The sequence below is a fragment of the Caloenas nicobarica genome, chromosome 16 (genome assembly GCF_036013445.1).
Source record: "Caloenas nicobarica isolate bCalNic1 chromosome 16, bCalNic1.hap1, whole genome shotgun sequence".
NCBI lineage: Eukaryota > Metazoa > Chordata > Aves > Columbiformes > Columbidae > Caloenas > Caloenas nicobarica.
Genome location: NC_088260.1, coordinates 9,423,131 through 9,441,783, shown reverse-complemented (window position 1 = coordinate 9,441,783; position 18,653 = coordinate 9,423,131). Strand labels below are relative to the sequence as shown.

The window sequence follows — 18,653 nt, the reverse complement described above, 5'->3', positions numbered from 1 at the left end:
CTTTGCTAGGCACATGATGAGCTGCCCACCCTGCCTTCTATACTGCCCGTTGACATTTGTATTTCAAACTAATTGCCACTACATCACCTGATCCTGCCCAGATATCTAAAAGAAACAACATCCTGCATACCACTGGGACCTCTTTCTCGGAGGCTGTGAACTCATCTCCATCCAGCACCACCATGGATGGAACAAACTGAAGTAGTATTTTATTGCTGAAGCATAAAACATGGGAATAAACAAGCACCGAAGTGCTACTGATCATTAAAACCAGATGGGAGCCCATTTACTGCCTCCAGCAGCGAGGTGCCACTGCTGCTCCCCTGAGGCCCCATTGAAATTGGAAACCCCACGCACCATCTGGGAGGTGCTGGGCGGCAGCGGCTGCAGGCAGCCCCTGGAATCCAGGCCTGGATTTATCAGTACTGGCCTCCCACCACCAAACCAGCAATAACCGAAGAGCGCCAGAGCTTTTAGTCCTGGCTCCAGAAGCACAGTCACTCCTGGAAGGTTGTGTCTCCATGGAAATGCCCCGGTGGGGATGAGCAGCCTGTCCAGGGCCAGTCCCACCACCCAGGGGAGGTGGGATGAGGAGATCACAGGCCAAATTGTCCACATGCAGAGCAGGGGCTCAGCTGCATTTCAGCAGTGTTTGTTCAGATGCTTGTTCAGAAAATCACCACAGCTGCTGGTCACCCCTGTCCAGTTCAGCTCCTGGATGGTGGATTATCCAAAGCAATCCAGGTCTGATTTTATTTCCTTGCTGACCAGAGCTGCCCGGCAAAAGAAGCTACATACCACGGTGGGAAGAAGCCAGGGGCTCTTTCCTCCGCTTCCTAATCAACAAACCCACTGCAGATGCAGCGAGAGCATTCCCAAAGCCTGGAGCGCTGCAAACTGGCCCTCAGAAACAGCTCGATCCTGAGCAGCCCGAGCTGCAAGCTGAGCTCAGCCCCTGGCCTAGACTGAAGCTTTGCAATTTGTCTTGGAGTCCCATCTTCCCGTGGCAGGGAGCCCTCTCAGCAGCCCAAACCCCGAGCGCTGCATGGGGCCGGGGAGGATTCCCTGGGCTGCCCCTGCAAGCTGGAGAGGAGATGCAAATGGAGCAAGAGGCTGCTGGAGAAGCAGAGACAGACAGATGCTTTTACACTTCAAAGGAAAAAGGGCCTTGTGAGGTTTTCAGGAATAAGCACAGATCGATAGACGCCTTTTAAACACCGAGCACATTTGCTCAAGTGTGAGGCAATTAGTCCCTGAGGACGGAGGCAGGACAGGGCCATCAACAGACATACGGGCAGGATGAGGCGAGGGATGCGAAACATGCAGCACGGCCCCACGCAACACTGACACTGCCAGCCCAGTCAGATGAGCTGGAAGCCTCATTGTCCCGGCCTAGCGCTCTTATCCGCAATTTTCAAAATGTTCTTGTGTCCCTGGGGGCTCTACAGGGAGCGCATTAGTGTCATCCAGCCCATGTCAGTGCGATGCTCAGCATATCCCTTTGGTGAAGAGGGAGGTTTTGATCATATCCCTTGGCCGCTCAGTTGTTCGCTGCTCTTATTCCTGGAGAATGATGAACGGGGATGCCCAGAAGGACACGGGAAGGCTGACTTACACTCACTGCATCTGCAGTGATTCTCGTTTCCCCCTCACCTGAATACTGGTGGGTGTTGCCTGAGCTGCTCTGGATGGCTCTGTCTCCACAGAGCCCCTTCTAGGCAGTGAAACAGGGTCAAAATCAGCGAGCAGAGGGCTGGCTGCTCAGCGCAAACAGAGCCAGCACAGGACAGACCCCACTGTGTGACAGAAATCGGGCCTGACCCATCCCCTTGTGCTCTGACCAGCATTTCCACAAACCTGCCCTTAACCCAGACTCCCAGGTGCTGGCGCTTCGCGACCCCACAGATGGGAGCTGGAGAGCGACGGTGCCAGCACACAGGAGGTCCCTCCTGTGAACAGCTGCTCTGTTTACATGTACAGTCTTATTTTTCAATGAGAAGCACAGATACCAAAACAGAGTGATGTTTTATACCTGGCTGTGTGACTGATTGTATGTGACAGCTACCTACCCCCATTCTCCTTTACAGAGGCACAAAATTTTCCCTCCTCAGTAAAAATAGGAGAGGAAGAAATAAAAATCTCAGCATGTCCCCAAAGAACTGTAGGAGATGGAAATTAAATCCATCCATTGCACTCACCGAGCAGGGCGTTGTTTGGGCAGGAACACCGTAGTCATACACCTGCACATCCAAAGAAAAAGTGGAGTATTAGAGAAGCGTCAGAGGCAGTTCAGCACCCGACAGCAAAGTACTTCATGCCATAAAACAGACTCACATAACCTGGAAAAACAAAGAAGGAACACCACTAAATCAAGGTGAGCAGCAACATCAGGGCTACAGTACCTCTCCTCACACCTGCATTGAAGAATTGCTTCATTCTTGGTTAAAATTTTGCCTGATGTTGCTGCTCAGGCCCAGGTATCCAGAACACTTCAGTGTTTGTTCTGGGCAGTGCACACCATGGGCTGTGGAGGAGAAACACTTTCCAAACTTGCTTCGCTTTGTCCTGGGAGCCTCCAAGCAAGATTCACTGTAACGTCTAAAAGCCACATTTAAACCTCACTATATTCCTGCAAAGCACAACAGCAAAATCAGCTTACCTGGAGCTGCTGGGAGCCAAGCCAGGAGCCTGCCTGCTCCTCACGGCTGGGGGAACCAAACACCCAGCCCTACAGAAACACGCAGAACCAGGCACCCCCCACGGCACCAAATCCGCAGCAGGGCTGTGCGGCTGAGCCTGCTCTGGGGGGGCTGTGGGGCAGGGATCACCAGGGCAGAGGGGAAAGTGCCACAGACCACCCCCTCCCCATGCTTTGGGGAAAACCTTTTGTCCTCCCTCCACAGCTGACCCTGGACAGTTTTACCCACCCCGCCTCTTTGCTCTTGGCCATTTTCAAAGTAAATGAGGCAGAGGGTGGGGCAGCAGGTAAGCGGAGACACCTGCAGCCCACACATTTGGCAAGTGATGGGGGGGGCTGGCAGCTGCCTGCAGCTCCCGGGCAGGGGGTGTTTGGCTTCATGCTGGTCCAGCCCCACAGGGCGGGCGACAGTGACAGCTGCTGTTTGTTGTTGTCAGCCAAATGCTCCATGCTTCGTATGGCATCTCAAGCTTGGGCTCGTGAATTAAGTGGCTTTTAAGCTCTGCGATAAAAACCACACATTTAACTTGAAGAATGTTGTTATTCCTGGAAGGGAGTTTGCGCTTGGATTCGCTTAAGGTGATCCAGTGTCTATGCTGACCACGGCAATGCGCTGCAGGAGCCTCCTGGGAGGCTCACCAAGGACTGAACGACAGACACCCCCACACTGGGCACTCAGGTCAACCCAGAAGGAAGCAGCGAGTGGCTCAACCCAGCTGTCCAGCTACGAAGCGATTCAAGTGCCCCAGCCTACCTGGGCACAGAAACGCTGCTCCGCAGAGCGTCCCTGTGCCTCTCTGCAGGCAAAGAGCCTCCCCGGGGGGACGCGGACCCTGCCCCACACCAGGACTCGCTGCAAAAGGTGACAGTGAGCAGTGATGCCGCTGGGCTGAGCCGGGCCAGGGCTGCCCATCTGACGGCACCAGACAGCAAATTGGGTTTTCACCAGCTGAGCACATCTCTCTCCCTCCAGCACTTGGAAATCAGAAAAGCTCTTACTGAAACCAGCTGGTCGGTTCCTCTGCAGTGTCAGAAGGTGACCAAGCGGGGACAAGCACAGAGGCCACATCCTGGGCCAGGCGAGAAGGGACCTGCACCCCTAGGAGAACTCACCCCATGTTTTGGGAGGCACAGGGAGGGGTGGGCGCTTCGCTGTACTGCAGGGCAGCAGCGTCACAGGTGCCTCTCCCGAGCCTGCGGCTGCTGGCAGGGCCACGTCTGTCTGTGCAAAAACTGCAGCGTTGGCAAGAAAGCATTTTCTGCCGCTCCCATCTGCATTGAGGCAGAGTCAGGCAGGGCTTAAGGCTGCAAAAGCCAGGAGAAACCAAAATAAATCAGGATCTTTATTTCCCACAGGAAATTTACCTAGATCCCATTTATAGGCCATTTGCCCTCATCCTTATGTAACTCATCTGCAGGAGAGGAGCAGAAAACACAGAGAAAATAAAACAATTTGCTGCAAATAGTACAAGAGCCTGAGTCACATCTAGCGATGCAAGCAGATAACCTGGGGCTCACTGAGCGTGCTGCACAGAACCACAAACGCTGAGATCAGCAGCATGTCGTGCATGTACAAACTGGCCCCAGGTAACACGACTAAAGTGGAGCCACTGGTGTGCTTGAAAGAGATGCACAAAACCCACACTTTAAAGTTTATTTTATTGCTCTTAATGGCCTGCCTTCCGCATGTCTCATTTCCTTTTATTGAAGCTGTCAGAGAGGCATTACATTATCTCATATGCGTGCAAAAACAGCGTTTCAGTCGAGCTCATACAGACTTTTAGATGCCACAGCTGAAGAAAACAAGACGCTGGGAACTGCAAAGGGAGGAGGCGGCAGCAGAGTCCAGAGCACAAACCTACAGGCAAAATCTCCAAAGGCTTCACAAACCAGCCAAGCCGCAGACTCTAACCAGAGACAGGCAGGCAAGGAAAGTAAAGGTACTTTTCTAATAAGCCGGATGATTCACTGAAGAAGGGCGAGGAGTCCTGTTGCAACAGAAGGCTGATGAGTAATTGATGGCTCGTCCCAGGCACAAGGCTGAGCCTTTGACCCTGGTGCAGAGCCGCCTGCCAAACCAGCTCTAGTGACGGGCTCACGGGGCAGCAGCACTCGCAAGGCTATTCCCAAGGTTTGGAAAGAAGAACATTACAATCATATTTGCACAGGGGTTTCCCTGTGCTGCCCAGATCTCCTCAGTTCCTCATACTCACCACAGCGTGGTTGTCATCCTCATTAGCACCCTGTGGCAGAGGGAAATACAACCCAACTTCAAAAATAAAGAAATAGATCTAACCTGTAGCTGTGGGGGTGCACGACATTCTCTTTTGTCATTAGCATGGTGCTGGCAGTGACTGGCGGGGTGGACTGCAAAGACCTGGCACAACACAGCACCCCCAGGGTCCTCGCACACAGGGCTCAAGGCACCAAACGCCCTATCCAGCCTTCTCATCCCATTTCCATGATGTGGAACATCAAATACTAACCATCAGGGACAGAATATTTTTCTCATCCACAGAGGACAGCCTTTCACAACTGATCTGCCGTCATGCAGCTGGCATTTGGACAGCAGGAAATCACAATATTCTGGGGTTAAAAACAATCTCCTCCACATTTTTTTCCCTAACTAGATTTCTTTTTAGTGAGTCACTCGCATCCACATGTGTGTCATGCACAGCAGGTAAAAATGACTACTGGTCAGGGTGCTGCCAGAGAAGAGGCTAACGGTGCTGAGCACATACGCTGTGGGGGAGCCTGACCTTGATTTAAACACTGCACATCTCACACCCGCCCTGCGAAGCCGAGGGGAACTGCTCTGTCCAGATCGTAATTGTGGTACAAAAGCAGTTAGCAGAAACTATTTAAAAAAGGAAGTCGTCCTTGTAGTTGAGTTTCACAAATCTGTAGGGCTCCTTTCCAAAGTCATTTTAACAATAACAAACACGGCTCGACAGCTCTACGCTGTGCACACACAGTGCTGCCCCAGCAGACCCGCGCACAGCCCTTCCCGGTGCCCCTGCACGCCCGACCTGATGCTCCAGTGGTCACAAACCCACCCAGCTCTGCTCATAGACAGCATCTTGCTACACACACAGAGAAAACCATCTGGCACACGCGCTAAATGACACACCTCACTGCCTGCTGATGGCCACAGGCCACACAGCAGTTTATTTGAAGTGTTACAAGAAAACATTCCCTAAATAACACCTAGCAGCCCATCTGTTCTCCCTGAGAAGCAAAGAGCCTGTCTCAAACAAGACCCCATCACCAGGGCCATTCCGCCACTTGGGCAAACGGGGATGCTTCCCCCTTCTAATGTGAAGACAAAAAGAAATCCTCTGTGCAGGGCAGTGCCCGGGCTGCTCCCGGGCCGTACAGCTCCTCCCCTCGATGGACCAGAGGTACAGGAGGTGAAACTGCTCTGGTAACTAACCATGGAAGAAGTTCACAGTGAGAGATTTCCTTTCCCTCAAAAGGAAGAGATCAGAGTGACGCAGCCACTGTTGCTGTTCCTGGCCCTGTTTCTGACACCCACAGGCCTTTGGAAACCCCCAGAGCAGCCCCCACATTCTGTGAACAACCTCCCATCACCACCGGCAGAAAGAAGAGTGTTTCACTAACCTCGAATCTAGGGGTGACAGGAGAGGGATGGGCACAGGGGACATGCAGACCCAACACACAGCCTTGCTGCCGCTTCTCCTGCACGGGACAAACTCTCCCCTGCCTGTGGGACTCACCACTGCACTCCTGGCATGCGGGTGTTGCTGTGTATTTTACTCTCATATGCTCCTGGAAGAAAAGCAAGACTAGCTTTTGTTTGACTAAACTAAGTGAGGTAACTGTCAAGGGGACACTGGGATTGGTGGCTTTACTTGTCTTTGCAGTAATTCTCTACAGCTTCTTGGCCACTTGGACAGCTTACTGAAACTCCTCAGCCTCTGTCTCCTTGCACACAAGCCCCGGAGGAAAGAATTTTGGAAACTGCCAAACGTGAGACGCAAACAGCCTGGGACTGAGAGTTTAGCAGCTGTTTAAATACTGCTCTTGCAGCTCCTGTGGTTTCCTGCTCCTGTTGGAAGAAATACACCCTGCAGAACACATCGGTTCAGCCAGACCCACGCTGAGATGGCTGGAGCAGCCACCAGTTTAGCCATTGCCTGTGAAATACGGCGAAGTTTGCTGTGCAAGGAGACAAGGGAGCGGAGGTGTCCCACACTACCGCTTGCAGCAATGCATCTTTGCCTAGTGTAGACAAGGCTTCAAGATCAACGCTCCCGAGCAAATATCATCTCATTTACAAGTTTCTTTCAGTCTTTTCATTGGGAAGGGTCTTCCCCATTCACCAGCAGGCGTATGGGAACAGTGGGTACTGGCTCCACTCCGCCATGGTCCCGTGGGCATGTCCTGGAGCCCCCTGTGCGTTGTACTCCGTGGAGAAGGCTGAGTAGCTCATTGCCCTGTACTGGCTGTGGGAAGGCACCATCCACTGCCCGAGGCCCTGCTCGCTGCCGTACGGACTGTACACGGGCGCTCGGGCGCCAGCTTTCCCGACAGAGTCTAGAGCCATGTTCACCATCCCCGTGTAGTCCTGGGGAGGAGGCAGGGGCGGGGGGAGCGGAGGCAGGTTGGTGAAGCCCTCTGGGAGCTGTTTGGAGTCGTGCTCAGGCACCGTGGCAAGATCCAAGGGGTGGCACCTTGCCCGGAATTCATTCAAGGTGGCGGCGTCGCGGGTGGGAAGCTGCTGGCTGTCCCCAGCTTCGTGGAACCTGATCCCCGAGGGCAGAGAGAAGAGCGAGTCAGACCTACCACAGCAGAAAACCACTGAAAACCCACACAGATCCCCTGGGGAGAGGCAGGGCAAGCTCTTAGCATGCCCTCTTCCCCTTGCCTACTGCTTCATCTTACGGCTAGTGTGGATTTCAGTTCAAGCCTCACTGTCACTCACACAGAAACAAATAAATGTCAGAGAGGGTAAGCCCAGACTACTCTAGTTCTGGCTCAGTTCTTGTCTGGGCTCATTACAACTCATACCTGAATTTGAAATGATAAGGAGGGGAAAAAAAAAAAAAGTCACTGGAGTTCTGCCATTCCTCCAACACGCTTCCTTCAAAGGACAGGCAATCTCAGCGGTACACAGAGCCAGCTGGGAGAGCATTTCAGGACAGGTAAATAAAGAGCAGAAGGCTTTGTTGTGGAGATATCTCCACGCTAATCTAGCACCTATCACCCAGGCATGCTGATCAATAGCAACACATCCTTCCGCACTCCCACTGGCTGTTCTTCTTCGGAAATACCCAGTAGAGGAGGAGGAATCCCATCAATTAACCAGTGGCTTTGGACATAAGGACCAGGAGGTGGGGCTCACCGGTATGTCTGGTAGGACGGTGTAGGCACTTGCTGCTCTCTGGCCAGAGCCTCCCTCTGGTCAGCTGGCACGGGCGATGCTGCAGGAAAGGCATGGCTGCCGGTCTGCTCCGAGACCCAGAAGGGGAATCCGCTGCTGACCACAACGGGGCTGCTCTCTTCCTTCACATCTACATTCCCATCTTTCTCAAAATCTGACTCACAGCGGGGAAAAGAAAGAAAGAAAACAAATGAGAAGGGGGAAGAGAGAGCCAGAGCTCACAATGGTTGAGTCACCATCCCTGGAGGTGTTTAAAAGGTGTTTAGACGAGGTTCTTAGGGACATGGTTTAGTGCTAGAGTTAGATTAGGGTTGGACTCAATGATCCTGAGGATCTCTTCCAACCAGAATGATTCTATGGTCTATCAGCAGCTGCACTAACGGCAGGATGGTGGAAGGCAACACACCAGCACCCCTCCTGCAGTCACACTGCCTGAAGGGACCAGCCCTTCCCAGCTTTTTTCTGCCCTTACACTGTGGTGTTTGGTCTTGCCCTGTCCTCTCTCCCTAGCTGTGCTGCTGCAAGCAGCACCATGAGCTGGAACAAGGAGTGATCCAGCTTAAAAAATAACCTAACAGAAAGATTTTTTTTTTTTATATTATCAGTTCCAACATCTGCATCACAACCCTGCTGCACAAAGAGCACTGCTGGCACAGCCGCATCGATGAGAACCAAGAAGAAAGCAATGGGTGATACCGCAAGCTCATGTTGCTATTGAAAAGTTATGAAAGCACAGCCTACGATCATACGTGGCCAGCCGGGAGGCTGGTGAGAGGCTGACGAGTAGTCAGTAATGACAAGTGACTCGTGAGCCATCTCCTGTGGAACACTCCCAGAGTCAGAGACTCAAGGCCATGCACAGCACTCTTTAGGACCTCCACCCAGGACACCCTCCCCACAGAGGGGACTATGTTGCTGTTTCTTTTCCTCCCTGTGGCCCAGGCACTGCTTGGAAATGGTTCTCTGGGTTTGTTGTGAGCAACATTACCACGTTCCTCAGCACCAGACTCCTTTTCCTCAGGCAGCTTCCTCTTCTGGCCCTTGGCTGGACTGGGCTTCTGGCATTTGGTTCGTCCTTCCCTGGAAAAGAAACAAGACATGGGGGTAGCTTGTATGTAAGGTTTTTGCCTAGGTAAATATGCAACGGATGCTGGACAAGCCCTGGAAGACAAAAAGATGAGGTGTGCACTTCCAGCGAGAGCCCTCACCCTGCAGGACACTGGGGATACATCGGTAAAGGGGTTTCCTGCCTCGTGTTTGTACAAAGGCACAATCAACGGGGAAACCCAGCACCGGAGGATTCGGCACTGAGTATACATACTATGCACATGGGTACATGTATAGTAGGAAGGGTCTTTAACTTGAAAGTAGCTTTTTCCTAAATGGAAAATGAGTCTAAGCTTAGTCAGAAATGATCCTAGGAGGAGAAGAAAATCCATGACATTTTCAAAGTTTAAGTAAAAAAAGAGTCACTTTTGGCCCTTTTCATCAGGAAATTAGATTTTTTTTCAGGCATAAAATAACACAAACCAGAATCTCAGATATTTTCATAACATTTTCTGCTCGGAAAAAAACATTTTTTCCTTCTCTGTTGCCAATCTATGGTTGCATTTAAGCTTTTCGTTTTCATGTCATGCACTGGCTGCCCTCAGACCAGACAGAAGATCTTGCTGTTATTGGGATCCACCTTCTCTCTTGCAGACAGAAATCTCCTGTTGGAAGAGATGTTTTTCCACACACAGGGAAAAGAGATGAGGGAGCCTCCAAATGTCAGAATCAAGCTGATCTCAAAGAGACACAATGATCTACTGTGGATTCCTGTTATCACTGCTATTCACATGTCAGACTCCAGTCTAGCTCCAACTTGCAAGGGAATGCAGGTCTCCAATTTGTCACAACTCCCACATTTCTGTAGGAAATCCTGTATCTCCTCCCACTCCCCAGGTCCCTTGGGAGGAGGCTGCACCGGGGGACGTCATTCCCAGACACAGGTGAACGCAGTTCGCACAGCGCAGCAGGCTCTGCAGAGCCAGCTGATATCGTTTTGCTGAAAGGCCTTGGGTAAAATTCACAAGTGAACACCAGTTATAATTAAATTAAGATGAAAAAAACAGTTTACCTTCGAGTGTTCTTCCCATGCTCACGGAAACCTTTAGCAAATGGATTGTTATCAATCTTGAGCTTTGTAATCTTAAAATAAAAAGAACAAGATTCAGTATCATGATGACTGGTTGCGTTCTTTACTGTTTCAAGATGTTCACCTGACTATTTATCACAACGGCTTCTCTGAGGGTTTTGGGCATGCCCTTGCCACAGCATCTGAGCTCTCCCAGCAGCTCCTGCTATTGATTAGGAACTGACCTATGGAGAGAAGTGACTCTGTCAGGGTCAGTGGGAATTTGGGTGAGATTCATCTGACTAGAGAAATATACAGGGTCAGTATTTACATCTGGACTTCTGCCCATACTTTTTACTGCATTTGGGGTTCTGTTAATCACTGACAGCGCATTTTATCCAATTAAGGTGCATGATTCATCTCATCCCAGAGCAGATGTTTTTCCATAGGAACCATAATGTGCCTATTTCTGCTCACTCTACAACACAGGCACCCAGGATGAGTAGCTTGGAAGGAAACACCTTCCTCTACAAGTTTTCTAAAGACAGTGTTTAGCAACGTGCCCAAGAGCAGAACTTGCACACTGTACCTGCTCGTTCTGGTAGGCAGTAACAGAAGTGAAGACGGTCTCAGGGAAGCTGAAGACTTGGAAGATGCTCCAGCGGACACTGAAGAGGTCATCTGCCTGCACAATGTGGAAGCGAGGCTTGTAACGGTGCATGGAGTGGAGGATGATCTGGCACAGAGACAGACAAAGGAGAAAGTTTCCATGTGCAACCACTGCCAACACACTGTGCGAAGTCTCCGATGGAGACTCCCAGGACATCCATTTCAAACCAGGGCTGCCTGCCTGGGACTGGTGTCTTCACAACATCTCTATAGGGACAGTACAGACCAAAGCCCTCCCTAGCGGGTGGTTCAGGGGGCACAAAGGCTGGCCTGAGGGAGGAAGAAAGGGCACTAGGGTATGTTTGAATTTCCACACAATCCAATTTCTCACAGATCTCACGTATTTCCCATAACATCCCTCTGCAAGGAATTCCAAGAAGCACAGCACAAAGGGCAGCTACAACCTACATGCCCATGCTGATCCAGTGTGTTGTTGGTGAGCTTCAGCTTCTGGAAAGAGACGGGTTCTTTCATCCAGTGGCTGCCGGGAGCTGGGGAATCGGGGTGGACGTAGGTACGACAGGGCAGCTGGGGCTCTGCTTTTCCAGCAACTTCCCACTGATCTTTATTCCACTGTGAATGGAAAGACAGAAATCTAGAGCTTAAAAAAAACCCCAACCACCCTACTTTCATTATAGGAAAGCCTCAGCAACTTTGCTTCACTGTCAATTTAGTGGGCTCCTCTGAAGCACAAGCAGCAGATTCTCTCTGATGAGCCATGATCATATTACCAAAATAGCTCCAAGTTTAGGCCTCATTTCTCCTCCCTGTCTCACAATGGCTGTCAGAGAAGTCTGACGTTAATCATGATTAAAACTGTACCACTTAAAATGAAAATTAGTTACCTTTCCAGATGCTCCCCAAGCAAAACTGACAACTCCAGAGAGGCATGAAATCCACCAATTATTTCTGAACTTTATCCAAAGACAGTTTATTTATCAGCCTGGCCACTGAAGCATTAAGATCAATCTACTTCAAACAAAGATGGAAGGAGAGCATAGCTTCTATTATTTAAAATACTTACCTTGTACCTGAAGTTGTCCATTGGCACAAAATCTACCAGCATGAGGTACTTGGCATATGGGATTAAGCCAGAGACTTTGATTTTGCATTGTGGAAACATTCGTCTGAAGGAGAAATTAAATAGACAGTGTAAGGATCTCTCTGTAAAGTGGATATTGTCTACGGATGAAGCAGCAGGTCATGTTTACTCACTATTGTACCAAGTTTGGCAGCAGTATTTCTACAGGCCAGCTGTTGAACATTTTTACCATTTTACTGATGTATTGTCTAACCCTGTGGGCTTAGGTGGAATAGGCACCAACAGAGCAGCAGTTGCTGGTGGCCTGACACTGTTACTGCTTTTGTTCCTCTGATTCCTGTAATACAACAGTGGGAAACTTAGAAGAAAATATTTGGAACCTGCACGCAGCTCCTTGCCTTCTGCAGCTATCACAGCCCTGGAGGGTAGATTAGAGCATTTTCTAGCATGGGTAGAAAACGTGCTCTCATCTAAAAGCACATCTAGTTTTTCCATTTCAGTACTCCCTGACACCACTTTCATCTTCTGACTCTGCAAAAAAGCTTTGACACCTACCTCCCTACACAAAGGGATTATTTCAGCTCACAGCAGCTTTGACATAATACATTACAATTTCACAATTTCATATTCTTTCACTGCTAGCTCCACAACACATGACTCATTTAAACTTTAGAGTAGTCTGCACACACAGATCATTACTATTCTACGCAATGTTCTTGCCTGCAAATGCAGACTCAAAACCAGGTATTTACTGCTCAGCTGCTGCCGCCTGTGACCGAGACAAAGGAAGCCCAGGGCACTTTCCAGAGCAACCTCCCAGGGACAGGAAGAACATCAGCGTTAAGTGCTGAGATAAGAGTACAGAAGTTTTCTCAGCACATCAGCACCACAGTGACCTTTTGCACTTCACAGTTTGGATTTCTGCGACATCCTGAAAGTGCAATTCTTCTGCCAGAGGCAGGGAGATGCGCATAATTGGCTAAAAAACTTAGTTTAAGGGCAACCATTCAAAAACGAGCACTGGGAGATTTTGTTAGCAGTTTGGAGGGGTATGGCGTGGGCAGCTGTCCTGCTCCCCTCACCTGCCGGATTTGGTGATGATCATCTCAGTTCCTATCTGATGAAACTTCATCCAGAGATCCATGTCCTCAAGGGTGACCACGATGGAGCTCTGCGGGTAGGGCTCCAGGCTGGGGGAAGGAAGAGCCTCACACGGCGCTTTCACGTCTGCCAGGAGAGAGAGAGAAAATGGTAAGTTCGGACAGGCAGGGGATGGGCCCAAGATGCAGCACCCACAACAGTGCCTCCAGCACCCTCCAGTACAGGGAGCTACCGAATTTCACACGCTGTTGTAATGGACAGCATCTGTACGTCTGCCCACCGCTCCTCCTTTCTGGCCACGCTACATCTCAGCTCCACTCCTCCGCGCAGGGCACAGCGCTGGATCAGCTCAGGGAGCTCAGTGCTGAGATTTCAGCCATGAAGGTCCTGGGTGCTGCCGAGAACTGGGGAGTCTGTGCCACAGCACATCTCTTAAAGAAAATTATTTTCCTTCAAAGGCTTTTTGTTACTCAGTCGGCTCAGAAGGCATAAAGACTTTTCCAACAGGTTTCTTTTCAGCTCTTAAGTTCTTTAGTAGAGATTTATGTGTTGTACGAACTCAACCCAACCTCCTTTGTTCCAAAACTCACAGTGGCTGGTAGCCACGATCCACTTTCATTCCTGTTCCGCTATGATCAGGGTTACGCAAAACACTTTACCAAGAGAATGAAATGAAAGCTGAAAGGATTGGAAAGATTTTGAGTGTACCACTGGGTAGTGGGAGAAAACGACAGGTAGGTGGTAGCAGAGGTGAAAAATCTCTCCAGAGGACACAGAAAGGATAGGCACGAGACCCAAATGTAAGTGGGAAAGGGAAGCGATGGAGCCAAGCCACAGAGTATTCTGAAAACAGGACAGCTGGTCTGAACTGTGCTGGGAGATGGAGACCACCGAGGAGCCTGTGATGGCGGTGGAAGGTGCCTCCTCAGTAACACAGCACGGCACACCGGCTGCCTGCACCTTCCCCTGCACGCAGAGGACTGACTGCGGTCCTGGGGCAGAGGAAAGGGGAACTACTGGAGAAACTGTCTTTGGCGATGGTACCAACCTCCTCTGCAAAGCTGTTTGGATTAAAAACCTCCTATAGGAGCTCCTTCCTATATTGTAACTCACACAAGATTGCTGCTGCCATACTGAAAAGCCCAGGTGAAAAAACCCAGTTCCGTTTTAGGTCAAAATTGCGACCTGGTATAGCTACTGATGGACAGATTCCATACCCAGGACGGCTTTACTAACACCGCCCTGCAGTCTGAAGGGGGTGTTGATAACCCTGCTCGGCTCGGGGACACCCTGAGGACACGGGATGCTGCTGCTGGGGGACGCGCCATCAGCCGTGCACGGCTGTTGGCTTAAATGTGAGATTTTTCTGCCTCTTAATCTGCATCAGATCTTATTCAGAGCATATCAGGAACAGAGGAATTTCCATCTTATTACAGCTTTCCTGAGTAATGTCTTCAAAAGAATAAGCAAGAGAAGTAGACAGCTATTTCCAGAGAAATCAGCTTTTTTCAGAAAGCAACATCTTTCCACAAAAACAACCCCATGTGAATTCAAGGGGTTCTTCCCACAGCATTAGGAAGTGAAAAACTTTTAAATATAATTTTGTCAGTTTATAAAGGTCTTTAGGCATTTTAAAAAAATATATATCCTCTACCCTTTTCTGCTTTGATCCAACATTAATGAACTGGCTAAGAAGTGACACCTAGTTTGCTCACTAAGATTAGCCTGTTAACATCTTCTTACTAAAGCTTCCCCCATATCCTCTTGCAAAGACATGAAAGCTGCCATGAGAGGATGCATTCGGTAGCTCAGTGCAGCACATGTATCAAAAGGAGTTACAATAAAATTGGGCTGATTTCCCACAGGACTCATCCAGTCACAAATACATGCAAACAGATTTTTATTAGCTACACAGATGCTCACTCCTTCCCCACATGAATTTTGCAATTAACATTTTTGTAAGCAAATTCCAATGCCATTAAATGGGACCACAACAAAGCAGATCTCAGGAGTCCTTACTGAGGGGAGACTTCCAACAAAGTCAAGAGGAACTTAAGTGAAAGAAGATCGATGCTGAATTAAAAATAAAAGGCAGGTTTTACAACCTGGTTTTCACCAAAAAGAGTCCACAATGCACCTGTGTAAGGTTGGAAACCAAGACAGGAACAGTTTGCACAGGGATATGGACCCCAGCGACGACGCGATCTTGTGAACGGATCCGCGCAGCGCAGCCTGTGCCTGCGGCGGGTCCATCTGCAGGATCCACTGGAGATGTGCTGTGCGGAGCCCAGGGCTGGCTGCAGGGCGCTTCGGATCCACCCCGAGTTGGTGCCTTTGTGACTAACGACGAGACTCAGACACAATATCCCCCGCACGGACACCTGCGTGTTGGAACTGCGGCACGGAGGGGTTTGTGGCTGGGCGCCCGAGCACGGAGCTAAGCTGGTTAAAGCCGTGTATCTGTTGTGCCTTCTGTGTACTTACACCTCTGTGTAACTTAGTTTTAATTTTAAGTATTATTTGAAAGAGATTTAAATATTTTCCAAGAATTTTATTTCTAATCTATTTTTAAAATAGTAGTATTATCATTGTGGTATAACACCGCACGTGGCACATTTTAAAACACATTCTTTATGCCAAGATGAGGCTGAACAGGAGGATAGCTGCTATGCTAAAGGCACTGAAAATTAAGACATCTTCAATCTATTCCATGCTTGAAAATCAAGTCCTTATACAAATACCAGCAGTTCGTCCTTCAGTTTCTGTATCTAGAATAGGCTATACATATCTTTTTCTTGTCTTGGAAATGGAAAGGAGGGAAAGAGAAATGAGAGTCAACTCAGTAATGCTTGCATTACTGCGCAATTAGATCTCTGGACAGAAGATGCTGGAGTATAATCCACTCACCTAAACGAGTCCCTGAATTATCAGCTACTGAGACAATGTTATGATGCCAGAAGATTTGCTGCAGCCTTCCCAAAATGTATGGGATAGGTTTTGCGATACTGGGAAAACTCCAAGAAGGCAAACAGTATGCTTCTTAGCTTCACTAATATCAGTTATTATTACATTTGTTGCTGTTACCTTCTGAGGGAAGAAGTCCAACACTAACAGCTACCAGTGTCCACAGGGAAGAAATGCATGTCAATATATAAAGCTACCCAATAAATTAATCTCGCCAATAACCAAAAAAACCCCGTGTTCTCTGACCTTATAAATGTCAGTAGAAACATCTCATTTCTCAGAACCACAAAGCTTTCTGGCAGTAACAAAGTACCGTATTTCTATAAGTGCAATGTCTTCACCTCTCAAAAGCACCCAGTCATCACCCAGAATATTTCTGCTGTGTGAGGTCACACACCAGAAACAACCCAATAAGAAAATTAGGTGACTTCTACAATAGTTGTAATCTTTAACACGATAAAATACCTAACACAGCCTGTGATTTTTTTCTCCTGAAGTAGCAGAAATCAGTATGAATCAGATCAACACAGTATGGACTGCTTTACCAAATCCCAAAACAACGGTGAAGGTAGAAATTATCTGAGCCATCGCGCATGTATTTTGCTTATGAATGAAGCAACACATTGCAGAGATAGAGAAAGGAAGCTGAGAATACGCAGGCACCTCTAGCGCTCACGAGAATTGCATACCTGAACTAGGGGAACAGTTGTTTCCTTCCGATTCAGAGTAAAACCCAGGACTAAGTCTGGGTTTCAGTTATCCTCACAAATGCAGGACCTCTGGGCTGGCCCTTACCTGTCATTGTGCCCAATCTGACCATGCCCCATACAGAAGAGGTTAACCACATGTTATAGGAAGGACTGATAAAGAAAAATATAAACAAAACTCTCCAGAAATCAGAAAAAATAGCATGTTTGGGCATGAAAGTTGGTAGAGGTGGGGTCCATCTGCTTGGGCTTCATACTTTTAAAGGGCAGAAAAAAGACGAGGAAAGACAAAACAAGACAGTTTTTATCAGAACTGTTCTTAGCAATATAAAAAAAAATATTTCCAAACCTTCCCCGGCCTTCAACCCAAAGGAACATTGCAGACAATATACGAGTAGCACCTCTATCCTTCCGTGAATGATTGCATTGCACGAGGTGATACATATAAGGGAGTTATGGGCACAATTGTGAGTAAACCTTCGCTACCTTACAAAAGATCTTCCGAGGCTCACAAAGAACAGCCAAACCACAGTTCCTCATCTATTCCTATTAAAAAAACCCCAAACGCACAAAACAAACAAAAAATCCCACAAAACAAAAAAAAACCCCACCAATGTTTTGGAAATCCTCTCCAGCGATATATACACTACAATAAATGCTGGTAACCCTTCAGGAGCACTTCTTCCCTTTCTAAAATGATTGTACGCTCTTGGGGTAAGTCTCGGATCCTTCTGTGCAATAAGGAAAAGGAGGGAGACCTTCACCTACCTGGCAAAGCTTGCATTTTTCCATGTACTGGGGAGTCTGGGAGCTTGCACAGCTGAGAGAGTCACCAGAGTTCTTGTAAGGGGAGCCAAAATAGTCCAGTTCAAAAGCAGGTCTGGTTTCCTGAAGCGAGTAAAAGCTCTTCCTTCTGAGATCCAGTGTCAAGAGTGAGCGGGATGGGGACGGGGCTCCAAGCGCAGCCAGCCAAGGTGAGTCCCTGTTTTATGGAGGCTAATGAGCAGGGAGGAGCTTCTTGCCAGGGCTGTCCCCTTGCAGTCTTTTGATGTCCAAAGGGACAAAGAGAGGAAGGATCTGCAGCAATGGCTGGGGCTAAGGGAAGAAAATCAAAGAGAATTAACATGGCTTTGACATACAGGAAACCCTACAGGGGAAATGCACCTTGATTTACTGCTAACGCACTTTTAAACAACTAGAGGCAAGACCAAAAACATCAGTTGAAGACTTACCTACAAAATAATAATTTAAAAATCCCTTTAACAGCAAGCAGGAAAAATTTCCTTCTGCCTGTTCCAAGATTTTAAAATAATTTTCATCTCCAGAGCACAGAATCATTTTACTCTTGGTTTCTGGTACCAGAATCAGGGCTGACTTGAGCTTGTTCCTTCCCAAGTGGGTGATTAACAGTCTGTGGTAAAGTTTGCTCTCACAACTGGGATGCTTCCCCAACGCATCCATTCACCAGACGTCTTCTCCACCAACAGATACACCTTTGACTATACCCGACCTGTGCACTCGCAGCCTTTGACTCCACAGTTCATTTTCCCACTGCGCTGTTTTTCTGCAGGAGGGTCCTCACTGCTCATCACATCTGTTCTGACGCCCAGAACCAACGCTGCTCCGTGTGCACTATCCTTCAGCTGAGCTGCATGAGCGAAAGCAGCAATTGTTTAATGACACGGCCGTGCTGGCACATCATTTTACCAAACTCCTTCGTCTGACACCTTTCAGGGCTAATGCAAGCCATCCAGGAGTCTCACGGTGGGTCAGGCACTGTTTTTAGGCCTTGTTCAAGGCACCACTCTCACTGAGCGGAAGGCTGAGCAGAAACTGAAGGACTTCAGCATTTTCCCTTAATTAGTTTATTCTGCAAGTGTGACCATTAGCTTTTGTGCTTACAAGTGCTAAGAGGCAGCAATCAAGTCTCATGCTTCAGGGCACAGAACAGC

The 18,653-nt window shown here is 48.8% G+C and overlaps 1 protein-coding gene across 1 annotated transcript; it reads right to left on the bottom strand.

Annotated features, from left to right (window-relative positions):
* Nucleotides 1–6,963: 6,963 nt before the first annotated feature.
* Nucleotides 6,964–17,485, bottom strand: LOC135995376 (T-box-containing protein TBX6L). Its single transcript, XM_065646650.1, has 9 exons — nt 17,470–17,485; nt 13,012–13,156; nt 11,912–12,014; nt 11,296–11,460; nt 10,808–10,954; nt 10,222–10,292; nt 9,091–9,182; nt 8,064–8,256; nt 6,964–7,464 (listed from the first exon to the last, which is right to left on the bottom strand). Exons 1-9 carry the CDS (start codon nt 17,483–17,485, stop codon nt 7,038–7,040), a joined length of 1,359 nt encoding a protein of 452 aa, XP_065502722.1. The 3' UTR covers nt 6,964–7,037.
* Nucleotides 17,486–18,653: the final 1,168 nt, after the last annotated feature.

Coding starts and splice junctions, on each gene's coding strand:
- LOC135995376 (XM_065646650.1), bottom strand. Junction 10,955..11,295: donor CACTGGATCAGCATGGGCAT/GTAGGTTGTAGC, acceptor TCTCTGTGCCAG/ATCATCCTCCACTCCATGCA. Junction 9,183..10,221: donor CATGGGAAGAACACTCGAAG/GTAAACTGTTTT, acceptor TTTCTTTTCCAG/GGAAGGACGAACCAAATGCC.